We start from the raw sequence: 12,807 nt of genomic DNA, 5'->3' as shown, positions 1-12,807 counted from the left end.
TTCTAGATGTGTAATTATAAAATAGGTATTTTTATCATAAACTATGTATTTTTACGGAGGAAAATGTGATTATCAACCATTTGTGTGCCGGAAAAAATCGGTTACTGTACCTTTAATATTTCCATCCGGAGTACTATGAACCACACTACGCATGCGCGCCTGTGAATCGTATGGCGGGCGAATAAACGTCAACAGACGCTGAGGAGCTGCTTATCTGAACTTTTAGTGGGTATTTGAACTTTGGCTGGTTTTGAATTAGTCCGACTGGTTCCGTGTTGTGTTCAGCAGGATGGTGGAAGGTCCAGGCTGCACGTTAAACGGAGAGAAGATCCGCTCGAAGGTCCGAACGGGTCAGAAAGTGAAGGAAGTGAGGGGCACTTTGACTGCGTCAGCTGTAAGTTGACGGCCTGTGTTTCTACCTATAACCTCATTTATCTGGCTGAATTGAAAATGCATGGCGCATAGAAGCTATATTTACTTCTTGGAAGTTTGTCTCCCATGACCGACTCGGGTTTGAGAAAACAAAGCAGATGCACAAAATAGAAACTGAAGCGCTAATCCAGTAGTACTTTCCATGTTATAAAGAAGTAAAAAAATTATGACAGTAAGTTTTATTGAGACATAAGCAAACTCCTAAACCACAGCTGAAAATAAAACTAAATGTTTTCCTTTTCTCTAAAGTACACCACATTCATTTTTATATAACTAAGAATAACTTCAGCACAACAATTCATTTTGTTTTCTAACAATTCAATATAAAATGCTTTATTGTGTGAGCTGCTTTTGTTCATTCTTTTTTTTCAGGGCTTGACAATGAAAGGTTATGAAAAATGCAGTTGGTCACTCAGTAGCAGTGTTAAACGTTAATCAAGCTGCTGTATCTTTTTAGAAAAACAACACAGAGAAGAACGTTTTCCACAGTTTCTCTGGATGCCAGTACACCGGTGTGGAAACTCTTGGGAAGGAGCTCTTCATGTACTTCGGCTTAAGAGCCTTGAGGTAAAGTAAACTCAACACGTCTCTGCAGTGGGAACATATTTATACCCTGGAACTTTTTCACATTAAACACAGTGCAATACAACTACAACTTTCAGGGTATTTTATTAGAGGTTTTTGTGACAATTGTGACTTGGAAAGATAATTCATGTTGCTTAAATATACCAAAGTGTATTCGTCTGTTAGAAAACTTAGTCAAAGTCTGGAGCTCCAAATTTATGTTCATATATTCTGGTGTTCATAAGACTTGTTGCTTCCTGCATCTGATCATATGTTGAAATCGCTCTCTGGATAAGCATCACTTTTTTTTTCTTAGTTATGTTAAAATATTCCCTCTAATGGGTCATAAATAACATAATGTTTGACAGCACTATTTTAATTTATGGATTTATTGATTGAATGTATTTTTCATTAAGACCTTCAGATGCCTGTCTATGGAAGCGAGCTGCTTTGACCTGGCAGACTAACACTCGTACTGTTTTTACCTCAGTTAAGCCTCGTTCCACTCAAACATCAACAGTTTTCACTTCAACCAGTGGCTGGGTCATTCTCCGTCTACATGGAAGGAAAGAAAAAACAGGATAAAGTGATTCAAAGTGAAAACAGCGACCCATTTTTCTTTTCTGCGTTGTTTGTCCCTCTGACTGAGGGACAAAAATCTAGATTGCACGTAGAGGTATGAGTTAGATTTCAACTGCGCCTGTAATTTGGCAAACAACTTGGGGAATTATTCCCACCATGTGGCTGTTGTGCGAATTTACCACTTGGCGATGATTAGTATATTTTAATAGACTATTTGTGAATCTGGAATGTACAAATGATAAGAAGTGGACATTAAATGAAATATGCTAAGAATCAAAGGAATGTGTTAGTTTACAATTGTCTCGCTTTAGAATTTTAGTTAATCATAGAGAACAATTACTGTTTTGATTTTTGTTTTGTTTTTTCAGAATTCATCTTTTTGGAAAATTTTCTTTCAAATATGTTAAAACAGATGAGCAGTTGTTTTATAAATAACTTGGAAGACAAATTATTGAAGATGAAGAAATGAAGGTAAATTTAGGTATTTAAAAAAAAATCAGTTTTCTTTTTCTTTTGACGTTTCAATATAAATGAGTAAAAATACTGTGTCTTCAAACCATGGACCTTCCCTTCACACCGTTGACGCCCTCTGTATGAGTTGAACATGAACAGATGTTTGCAGGTCATGCCACACCATTATGATTACATGAAGGTTGTGACCTTTCAAAGTGGATGTGCTTTTTACTTGTCATCTGTTCTGCTGGGTTTTGGATCACTGCCTGATCCTCCACTTAGTACCAGATTGTAGAATTTGGTACTGACTCTTTTTATTTGGTCCAATTTTTTAATGTGTTCCCTTTGTGGCTTTTTTTTTTTCAAACAAAAAACAGATTATTCCTACTTTAGGTTTTCTAATATGGCGGCAATGCCTGTTTTTGTGGGAGTTTGGGACCACAGCCGCCTACGAATAGCTAACATTCATCAGCACTCTAGATCTCCACTTAACACACTTATTTTAATAGTTCAAACTCCAAATTTACCTTAGAAGGGGGTGTAATGTATTTTCCAGGCACATAGTACAAATTTATAGCACAATAAAGCTCCAAAAATAAAACTTTGCATAATACCCCCTCTTTAAAATGTATCAATGCACAAAGTGGAAACCAGCATGACCACAGAAGCTTATTTCTGTTCTTGGGTTTACAACCAATCAGCACCAAGGAAAAAACATGCGACTCCTGATGGCTGCTTTGCAAACGCTAGCTAATAGTGTGTCATGTAGCATTGTCAAGGTATTCCAGCTTCCTAAGCTGGATTATCTGTCAAATATTTTAGATATGCTCTATAAAAAATTCTCCAAATAGCAGGATTTCCTCACAATAATTTCCAAAAGAAAATGTGTGAATACTGAACCGTGACTAGCCGGGGGTCCACTGTAAAAGGTTTTTGTTCCACCTCCCATCCACCAACCTGCAAGGATAAGCGTGTCCAGATGATTGTGTGGGATAGTTTTAGCAGTAGTAGCAGAATAAAGCAGTTTTTGTTCCATTACCTTTGAGCATTTCCTCCCTTTTTCCAGGATTTTATGTCTGGTTGTTGCTATGATTTTAGCAGAATACCCACTCACAGCAGCAGCAGCAAAAGTGCTGAATTTCCTCCATTTGAACCTTTTTTTCCTCATTGTGGAACGATGACACCCTAGCTCTTTAGAAAAGCTTTTGTAGCTTTTTCTAACATCAAGCATGTGGAGAATAAGGTGCTTTCGGGTCCACTGAAAGTTGCTGTAATTGAGGCTTTGCTCTCGTCAACCAATCTTCCCTTTTCAGGAACAGCTTTTTTTATATATATATTTTTAGGGAGCAATTCGTTCAATTTGATGTCTTTACTGGAAGACCTCACTCCTAAGTGGCATCTGGGAAAAGTCAGAAACTCCCAGGTTTTCAGGCTTCACCGTCTGGACCTTACTCAGTGTTCAAAAACAATTTATAAAAGTTTTTTTTCCCTCATCTTCCGTCTTTTTACAAATTAATAAGTAATTTGTGCAGAAATACCAATGATTCCAAAGCTTTCACAGGTTTCTTTTCCCCTTCTGTAACTCGGCTTGCCTTTTCATTAAATGGTTTAATACAGTAACCTTGTATAAGTTCTTTAAAGGCTAAACTTGTAAATAGCATCTTTTGTGGAGGTAAAATGTGAAATGTTTGCCGTGGTAATAAAACTTATTTTTGAAGGAAACATTTTCTCTGTAGGAAGTTAGAAGGTCTCTAATTCAAATATACATCATCCTCTCAGTGTTTGTTTGGCTGCAATAATATTAAGAACATGTTCAGTCGTAGTGTTGTTTTGGTAATTGCTGATTTTTACTTTTATTCATGTTTTTGTTTATTTGTGAAAAATCTTCTTGGCCAGATATTCAGATTGATAATGAATCAGCTTAAAAACACCAGATATTCAGATTGATAATGAATCAGCTTAAAAACAGGACTCCACCAGTATGAAGAAATCTGTAAAACTACAGAAATTTTATTTTATTTTTATCCACCCATCCATCTGTCCATCCATAATCATCAATCCCTCTATAAACATCGTCAATCTATAATTCATTCATCCGTTTGCCTCATTGACCACACTGATGTATATTTTTATTGACTGAGATACCAAATCTTACAGAGAAAGTATTCGATGGTGTCGATATCGTTATCACAAATAAGTAAAATTCCTTATTTTTCATATTCAGCCCCAACTCCGTCTTCAGCCCCTAGAACCATATTTCTTTATTTTGTCAAACTCTAATTAAAATCAGATATTCAACACCTAAAACCATTTTCCATTTTTCTCTCCCTCAACATCTAGAATCCACTTCGGCATGAATGGATCGATCCGTATAAATCCGGCTCAGAGGAAGGTTGCAGCGGGCTCTGCAGCAGCGCTGGAAATACGCCTTAGCGACGACACCGTGGCCTTCTATGACAGCGCCGTGGAAATAAGGTAATGGGGACAACAGTGGAGGCAAGATAGATTGAGGTGACAGGAGTTCACCTTGGGGTATGCGTCTGATTTAGTGAGGATGTCCTACATTACGCTGCTTCTGAAGACAGTGGCTATTGTTGCATGAAAAATGCTCCCTTCTTTGCTCGGCATTTGTCCCGATCATAGACTTTCATGTGTTATGCTCAGAAACAAGACAGACAATCATTTGTACTGTCTGAGAATTTCACCTATGCTCTTCTGGCTAATAATAAACAACCTCAAACAATTTAGAAATGTATAACCTCTCTAGAGCTCCGGTTGACCTGGAGTGAAAACAGCAGGCATGTATTTTCTAAATCCTCCTGGTGCTGGGGAACTGTATTTCCTGCAGGTTGACGGAGGATTGCGAGCAGAAGGTCAGGGCCATGGAGAGTCTGGATGTGTGCTCCTCCAGGTTCAGCTGCTCCTGCTCCGAGGAGGCGGTGAGGAGCCAGGGTAGCAGGATGCTCTGCGACGTTCTCCTAGACCAAGCCGTCATGCCGGGAGTCGGCAACATCATTAAAAACGAAGCCCTGTTTGACTCGGGCCTCCACCCAGCCGTGAAGGTATAGAAGAGATGATGGATTGTGTTCAGCAGAGGAATAAAAAATGAGGGTAAAAATGCAAGACAACACTCAGGGAAGAATAGCGGAAGCTCATGTATTTCTGAGCGCCGCATGGAAATGAGGAAGGTGAAAAGGGGATAAGACAAACAAGCGCATTGCGGCACATATATCCCATCTTTTGGTGCACTTTGAATGCATATGACTGCCTACAGACCCAAGAGGATTCTCCCTCCGGTTAGCTGCATAGAGTTATTAAATAAACATTAATAAAGTTGTTATTTTGATGAGGATCACTTTGAGAACTTCATTGACCTATCTGTTACTGATGAGATGCTTCGTGGTGTGAAAACTTCTAATACTCAACGATTACTTGAGGATTTGCTGTACAAGGCTGTCTGGCCTCCTCAGAGTGTATCGGCACGCTGGACCAAAACATTAATCTCGGACTTTTAGCCCCGTCTTCTCCTGGGGCTGCCTAATGTTTATAAGCTTCCCCTCCATTATCAAGCCTCCAAGTCCCTAAAAGAGCAAAAAAATATATTTTTCTCTCTTATGCAAAGTTGCTGCAATCCCCATGAATATACAACACGCAGTTTTCATCTTTTGAATCATTGACCTCTGCCTTTCTCCATATCTATCTTTTTTTTCTTTGTGGTTTATGTGTTTGTGTAGCCTTGCTGATTCTGAATGTCTCTTTGTTGTTCCATGGAAACTTTAATTTCTAGGTTCAACAGTTGACAGACGTGCAAATCCGCCATTTAGTGAAGATGACTCGTGATTTTACTCTTTTGTTTTACAAGGTTGGTCATTTCATAAGTAATATCGGTTATTAAGAGCTACTTGTAATTTTCTTTTACCTTCGACTATCTTGTTTTTTTTTCTTCATCTTTCTCAGTGTCGCAAATCTGGCTCTCCTCTCTACAAACATTACAAAGTCTACAAGCGTCCCCACTGTGGCCAGTGCTCCCATGTCATTACAGTCTGTCGTCTCGGAGACAACAGCAGGATGACGTACTTCTGTGAGCGCTGTCAGAAGGGAGATCCCACCGGGTTGGATGTCAGGTACCGTCCTTGTAGGCTTTTGGCACTTTGACGGAGAAACTATTGTTTTGCATTCCTGTAAAAGCTGCTTGCTTGAAGGTTTGGGGTGTTGGTTGTTACTCCGTTGTAATACCTCACTTTTTCTGTGCAGTGACACAGCAGGGTTATCTTTTGGTTTCTCTGTGGCTTCAAAACAAACGTATAAATAGAGAGCCTGGCGGTAAAGATCTCGACCTTTTTTTTTTCCTTTATAATAATATAAAATCTTAGTTCTTAATAAAAGAAACCAAAATTTAAAAGCTGGACTGTCAGAAAAACTAACAGTTGAAAAGTCACATGTACCTTTTCCTCTGCATTGGTCAATGAATCAATCAATATCTTCTAGTGATCGATAAGTATAATCAAATGCAACAGAAAGAATCAATCATGCAAACGCAACTAAAATTCATTTTTAAAACGCTACAGTAAGTAAATAAAATACTAATAATTAGATAACTACATGAAAATGTAATTTAAAGAAAATCTAAAAAAGTACAATTGCAAATGTAAATGAGGAAACACCAGGGACTGATATGAGCAAACCACTTAAAGATAAAAAAAAAATACTTAGAAATAAAACTGCTTCAGTTATGGTGAAATCCAAAGTAGTGGTAAAAACTAAATTAAAACGATGAATATTACTGATTGCACTAAGAAAAGGAAAATATGCAGCAGAAGTTGATGAAGATATGTTACAATTTGATTAGCAGAATTTGATAAATAAAATAAAACCAAATTTCTGAAATTCAATGAAAGCCAGGCTAAAACATTTTTTTCTATTTATTTTTTATAAAAAGCATCACCACTCTGAGCTGCCCTCAGGTTTGTTCCAGAGCTGATGGCCAGAGTTAATAAGGTGTGTTTTATTATTTCAGGTCCAAATAAAATCCTTCAGGGCTCTGCTGGACTGGTAGAATAAAAGCAAATTGAACAATAAATAAACTTAATTAAGAAAAACAATAACTATGTACGGGTAGCCACTGCAGAGATTTTACAATCAGTACAATACAATTTTTTTACAATCAGTGTAATGTGAGCTCTCATTGTGGCACTCGATAGCTGTTAAAAAAAAACAGCTATCGTGATAGCACAAAAAAAGGGAAATGCAGAAAATCTGATTGTATCCCTGAAATATTTTGTGACATCTTATTTTGATGCCAGAAACGTAGATTTCCCATTTGGAAACTGGTCCAATGAACCCTAAAAGCCTGAAATCATCTTGTTGTCGTCTTTATCAGAAATATGAAACACCCACACAGCAGGAAGCGTCGGCTGAGCCAGATCTGAGTTCCAAACCCTAACTTTGCAGAAGTAGCGCCACGCTTTAGATGTTAGGCTCACATTCACAGAGGCCATCTTTGCAGGCAGATGGGCTTGGCAGGGAGTGGGAAGTGTTATGGGGTGAGAATTAATGCGCATATAAGGCTGTGTTTGCCAGACAGGGCACAGGCTCAACACCTCCTGGGCTGTGTTTGAGCAAAGCTTTGAGGGGTTAGGATGCAAAGCCCTTACAATGCATTACACAGCTGATAAAGCAATCTGTGAGAAGTTTTCCAAAGCCGCTGCTTCTTTCCTCCTCCATGACGGTTGGCAGTGAAGATTTGCCTTTTTGTCAAACATACCCCAGCTTCATGTCAGAGTGAGAACATTTATGCACAAAGCTTCTTTTTTTAAAACACATTGTGTTCATTCATATCTGCATCCAATGTTTGAACTGCAACATTAATTACTGCATCCTTCTTTAGCTTACTTGGATTTTTATATTATGAAAATCTTTTTCTGTGACTCAGAGCTCATAAGAAAAACAACCCCGACAGAAAATGAAGCAATACTAGCAAAATGGATGCATGAAGAAGTCATTATGATCATTATCATTACCACCCACTCATTACTGAAATGAGCTTCTCCTTCTGATTTCCCATTATTTCTTTTAAAAGCTGCTGTTTTAGTTGTGTTGAATCTTTCATATCCATCAGTTCAATGAAATCTTTTCTTTTGAAAACAAAAGAACATCATTATAAAATACAATGAAAAGTAAAAGTTGTATTTTATACTGAAATCACATTCAGACTTAGGGTGATTTAATTTTTTTCTACCTTTAACCTATTTTCATGTGGTAAATATTAACTTGATATACAAAATCTTGTATATCTGATTTTTTTTTTGTTTGTTTTATAAATTTAGGGGAAAAAATCTGACTAGCCTGTGTACTTTGATTTGCTTATTTAGTTTGAACAAACATATTACAGGTTCCTTTGCCTTTTGATGCAAAGGAAGAAAATTTTGTAGTTCTTTTATGCTCTGTTTACATTATAGCAACTAGCTATAGCAAAGAACATAAAGCACATTTTTCTGTTAGTCATTAGAGGTGTAAAATGTCTGTTTTAGCTGCAGAGACTTACCAGAATCACCTCGGCTGCTCTGTGTTGCTCTCCCAGTGCGCTCCCAGTTAGAAACAGCCTCATCGGTTGGGCGTTTCACGACAGAACCAGCGATGATGTGGCTAAGAAGGAGGAAGAGGACTGGGCTTGTCAACTCTGCACGCTCATCAACCAGCCAGAAGCCAGAGCCTGTGATGCCTGCCTCACTCCAAAACCTGAGGGTGAGTGAACATTTTCTGTCTTTTTACTGTCACTTTATCTAATGGGGTGACAGAATAGCTTTGTTAACAAGCGATAAAATAAGAGCAAGTTTTCTTTTGCTGTGTATAGCAGAATAACAACATGCAATTTGACGTGAATGCTTCAATGCTTTGAGAGGCAGTGGCAACCGGAGTCAACTGGGCGGACTCCTCTGTGATGAGAGCGGCCGTATGTTGCTCCACAAATAATGACCACGTCTGTCAGCTGGTCATTTTCCTCCGGCTGTCTTCAGACGCTCACGGATGCACTGAACTTTTGCTCTGAAAGACGCGTCCTCGCTCTGTCGCCACGGCAGCAGCCAAACTACAGCTGAATGGCTTCGACTCTTTGAGACCATGCTGCTCGATTTGGAATACATCAATTCTTCTTTGTTTTTTTTTAAGATCACAGCAGATTGAAGAGCTGAATAGCATCAGTTCACAGCTGCTTTATGTGGGGCTGTAGTTTCATTTTTACAGCTTTGAATTTAAGGGATTTTTTATTCAATCAGTGCCACAACAAATCCTCTTTAGTCCCATCTCATGAAGTGAATTTCTCACTTCTAAAGGAGGGGTGAACAAAAGAAACTGAACTTGTAATCATCAGGATTTTTACAGTGTTGCTCTGAGCTGTTTTAAAATAATAACCATGAGAAGCCAGACTTTAAAACAGCTTGTGTTTATGTAAAACCCCTGCATTTTCCACTAGACATGAGTGAGAATAATACATGAGACTGGTTGCATATTTTTTGGAATCCTCTAAAATCTTTGAAGATAATAAACATATTTTGCTCCACACAAACCTGACTGAGCTCTGGGAACAGGAAGGTTATTGGTATGAAGGTACTCCAAGGTGTTGAACAGATTTTAAAACTGCTAAAAAATGTCCCATCTCATTACATGAACAATGTTTATTACAGTAACATTGTGACCACCAGGTTTTCCTGGCCACCCGCGAGTAACTCAAATCTGCAAATACTTGAGACTTCCTTTAAAAACACTAATAAATGCATATCTAGTAGTTCAAACATAAATATTGGTCAATGTGCATTAGAACTCAATATAAAGCATCTCAACACTAGTACAGAAGTTAACATCAAAGGTCTTCTTTATCTCTGCTCTTTGGGGTTCAGCCGGTCAATAATAAAGAAAAATGAACAGAGCACCTGGATTAGCTGCTTTTTCAGCCGGTACTGTGTCAAAGAGCTTCAAGGCATTTCAGTTTTCCAAACTGCACTTTCTTTCAAATATTTTAAATTGCTTTATGGAAAAAAAAACTGTAAATAGGCGGATTTTCTTCAAATAATTTGTAGTTATGTTCCACAGAAAAATCTGCTAATAAAAAAATACAGATTACTGGGAGTCCACTGTGTAGTTGACAAGCTCCAAGTATTAAATCAATTAAATAATTTCTGTTAGATTTTTACATTTTAATTTTTAAAAAAGGTGACAAATTATTATTTGTATATTATTTTTTATTTATTTTGCTGTTTTATTTACTTTTAAAATAATATCCAAGCATTGTGAATCATCCACTCTGATTTCTTTTTTTTTAGCAAAGTTGTGTGTAAATATGTTGCTGCAGCTTCACTTTGCTGAACAAAGTATGCCATTGAAAGATCAAGATAATTTTTCTCCTGATTTTTTATTTTATGAATGCAGTTATTACCTTCAGTCCTCACCATACAGAGTAAATATTCCAGCCAGTCTTAGAAGCGCTGCCTGTTTTCCCATCCCAAACAAGCACAGTGGATTTTTTGGGAGTATTTTTTTTTATCTTGGCTTAACAGCATAAAACTGGCAGTAATATTGATTCTGATTAAATGATTTTTTTTGTGCAAAGTCTTTAAAATCCTACTTTGTGTGCATCAACACATACAGGCTTATGCATACAAATAAAAATTCTGTTTTGAAGGTTTTTGAGGAGCAGAGTCGATAAATATTCTGTTTGTTCTTTTTGACTCAGAGTTCATTGTTTGTTTACTGAGAGCAGGTAAATTTTCACATATTTGGCTCAATTTCTGCATCTCTATAGATTATGGTACTTTTATTAGGAAGCAGAGCATGGCAGCCATGCTGCTTGCTGTTAAATTTTATGGTAACCACTTTAAGCTAACAACAAGCTGGATTTTACTGAGAGCAGCCAGTGAATCAGAATGAGCTGCAGCTGCTGAACATAAATTGAGTTTCTCACTCTGGCTCCATCTCCACAGTTCACAAAGACGACATTAGCACTGAAGCATCGCCCTTCACTGCTGATTTAATTAAATACCCCTGCAACGCCTTCAGGAAGCCGCGAGAGGAGCTCAAAGTCAACTGGAGGTCTGCGTTCGGGACTTCCACCCTCGTTTTCTCCGACATGACTGAGAAGCCAAAGCCTGTAAAGTCCCCGCTCTCCCCAGCCGGCAGTCATTTGAATTCCTTGGCGGCAGAACGAGGTTTGTATAAAAACAGCTTCTGCCAAGGGACAACAAGCGCCAATTATGCCTCTGGTGGCTGGCAGAAGCAAAGTGCAGAGCTCTCCAAGGGGGAATCACTGGCCTCCTACAGTCACCCTTCCAAGAAAATGAGAATTGATCACAGTCCCCCTCCCAGTAACAAAGCTCAAAATGGAACCCCCAACTCAGGGTGAGTGAACCTCTTTCTTCACCAAATAATGAACAACTTTATAATAAGATAAGTTTTTTTTTTCTTTTTGTTTGCAAGTTCAGGCAGATGTGCTAGGGAAAAGATTCTTTGCAACGTTGTTAAAAAAATGTTCAAAAACGTGTCGCCATGGCACTGCAGCGGCCATATACAATAATTGCCAACAAACATCGTTACATGTGGCTGAAAAGATGGCCCTCGCTTGCAAATAAGTGTTGATGTGACAGGCACTTCCTGTGTTTTATCTGCAACATATTTCACAATAATAAGACTGTTTCTTCTCCTGTTGGTGTGTGCAGAACACAGGCGGCAAACACTGCAGCTTCCATTGCTCCCACTCCCCCTTGTTGCTCATCCCATCGCCGTCCCACCGTCCTCAGAGTGGTCCACAAGGAGGGCGAGAATAAAGGACGACAGTTTTATTCCTGCTCCCTGCCAAGAGAGAACAAGTGCAACTTCTTTCAGGTGACACTGAAAACTAACTTCTTTTTGTTGGGTTTTCTTTCAACTTGTTTAAAACTAAAGAAACAACTTTTTTTCCCCCTCCGCTGTTGCAGTGGGCTGATTTGCACTTTCCTTTTTGTCACCATGGGAAACGCTGTTTAATGAGGACGGTTCTGAAGCTGGGTCCAAACAATGGCAGGAATTTCTACACCTGCAGCTTTCAAAAGGGTAAACAATGCGACTTTTTCCAGTGGGCCGAGAACAGACCAGGACTTTCCATCCTCCCTGGCTGCTAACTCATCAAAGCCTCACAGGTGCATCTCAATACATTATAAACATCATAGAAAATCTCTATTTCAGTCACTGAAATCAAAATGTGAAACTAAGATATTGCATGCTTATAAGGTATACATTTCTGGTCATTTACAGCTTTTGAAAATGTCAAAAAGACTGAAATGCAAAACTTACTTTGTTGTATATGAAAGACTTTGAAACCAGTTCAGTCTTTCAGATGTAATGATGTCTCTGGTTCTCAACACAGTTCAGTTCTTGCTCATGTCATGGATTCGTCTGTGTGACTTCAGCCACAGTCAATGTTTTCTGAAGACCTGCAATCTCTCCCTATTGATGTCACACCTTCTGCTACCACACTTTTTCCTTCCTCTAAACTTTCAGTTTCATTAGTATGATTGAATCCTGTAGACCTGACAGTCAGCTTCTTTAGGAGCAACATTTTGTTGGTTGCCCTCCTTGTGCAGATTGTTGGTGACTTCTCTGTAAGTAATTCTTAACAAAAAATATTAAATTACTTTTACAGGTTTGATGCAATATTGAAATGTATAAACATATAAAAAACAGAGTGAAACATTTTGAATAAATCTATAATAAATTGTTTCTTTGTGGTGTGAATTTGAAATTAATTAA

The 12,807-nt window shown here is 38.2% G+C and overlaps 1 protein-coding gene across 2 annotated transcripts; it reads left to right on the top strand.

The window, feature by feature from the left end:
* The first annotated feature begins 160 nt into the window (after positions 1 to 160).
* On the top strand, positions 161 to 12,773 carry neil3 (nei-like DNA glycosylase 3). 2 transcript variants are annotated; one of them, XM_088009358.1, is made up of 11 exons: positions 161 to 394; positions 890 to 999; positions 4,372 to 4,506; positions 4,880 to 5,093; positions 5,819 to 5,893; positions 5,989 to 6,155; positions 8,612 to 8,775; positions 11,007 to 11,421; positions 11,739 to 11,904; positions 11,997 to 12,197; positions 12,425 to 12,773. In XM_088009358.1, exons 1-10 carry the CDS (start codon positions 290 to 292, stop codon positions 12,177 to 12,179), a joined length of 1,734 nt encoding a protein of 577 aa, XP_087865484.1. In that variant the 5' UTR covers positions 161 to 289; the 3' UTR covers positions 12,180 to 12,197; positions 12,425 to 12,773. The 2 variants fall into 2 exon arrangements, with proteins under 2 accessions (XP_087865484.1, XP_014837483.2); XM_014981997.2 differs by having other exon boundaries at positions 11,997 to 12,773.
* The last annotated feature ends 34 nt before the right edge of the window (positions 12,774 to 12,807 follow it).

Source organism: Poecilia mexicana, unplaced genomic scaffold (assembly GCF_051168715.1).
Source record: "Poecilia mexicana isolate PSO_F unplaced genomic scaffold, ASM5116871v1 scaffold_10, whole genome shotgun sequence".
In the NCBI taxonomy this organism is placed as follows: domain Eukaryota; kingdom Metazoa; phylum Chordata; class Actinopteri; order Cyprinodontiformes; family Poeciliidae; genus Poecilia; species Poecilia mexicana.
Note: the sequence above shows the minus strand (reverse complement) of the source record. Positions and strands in the feature narration are given on the sequence as shown.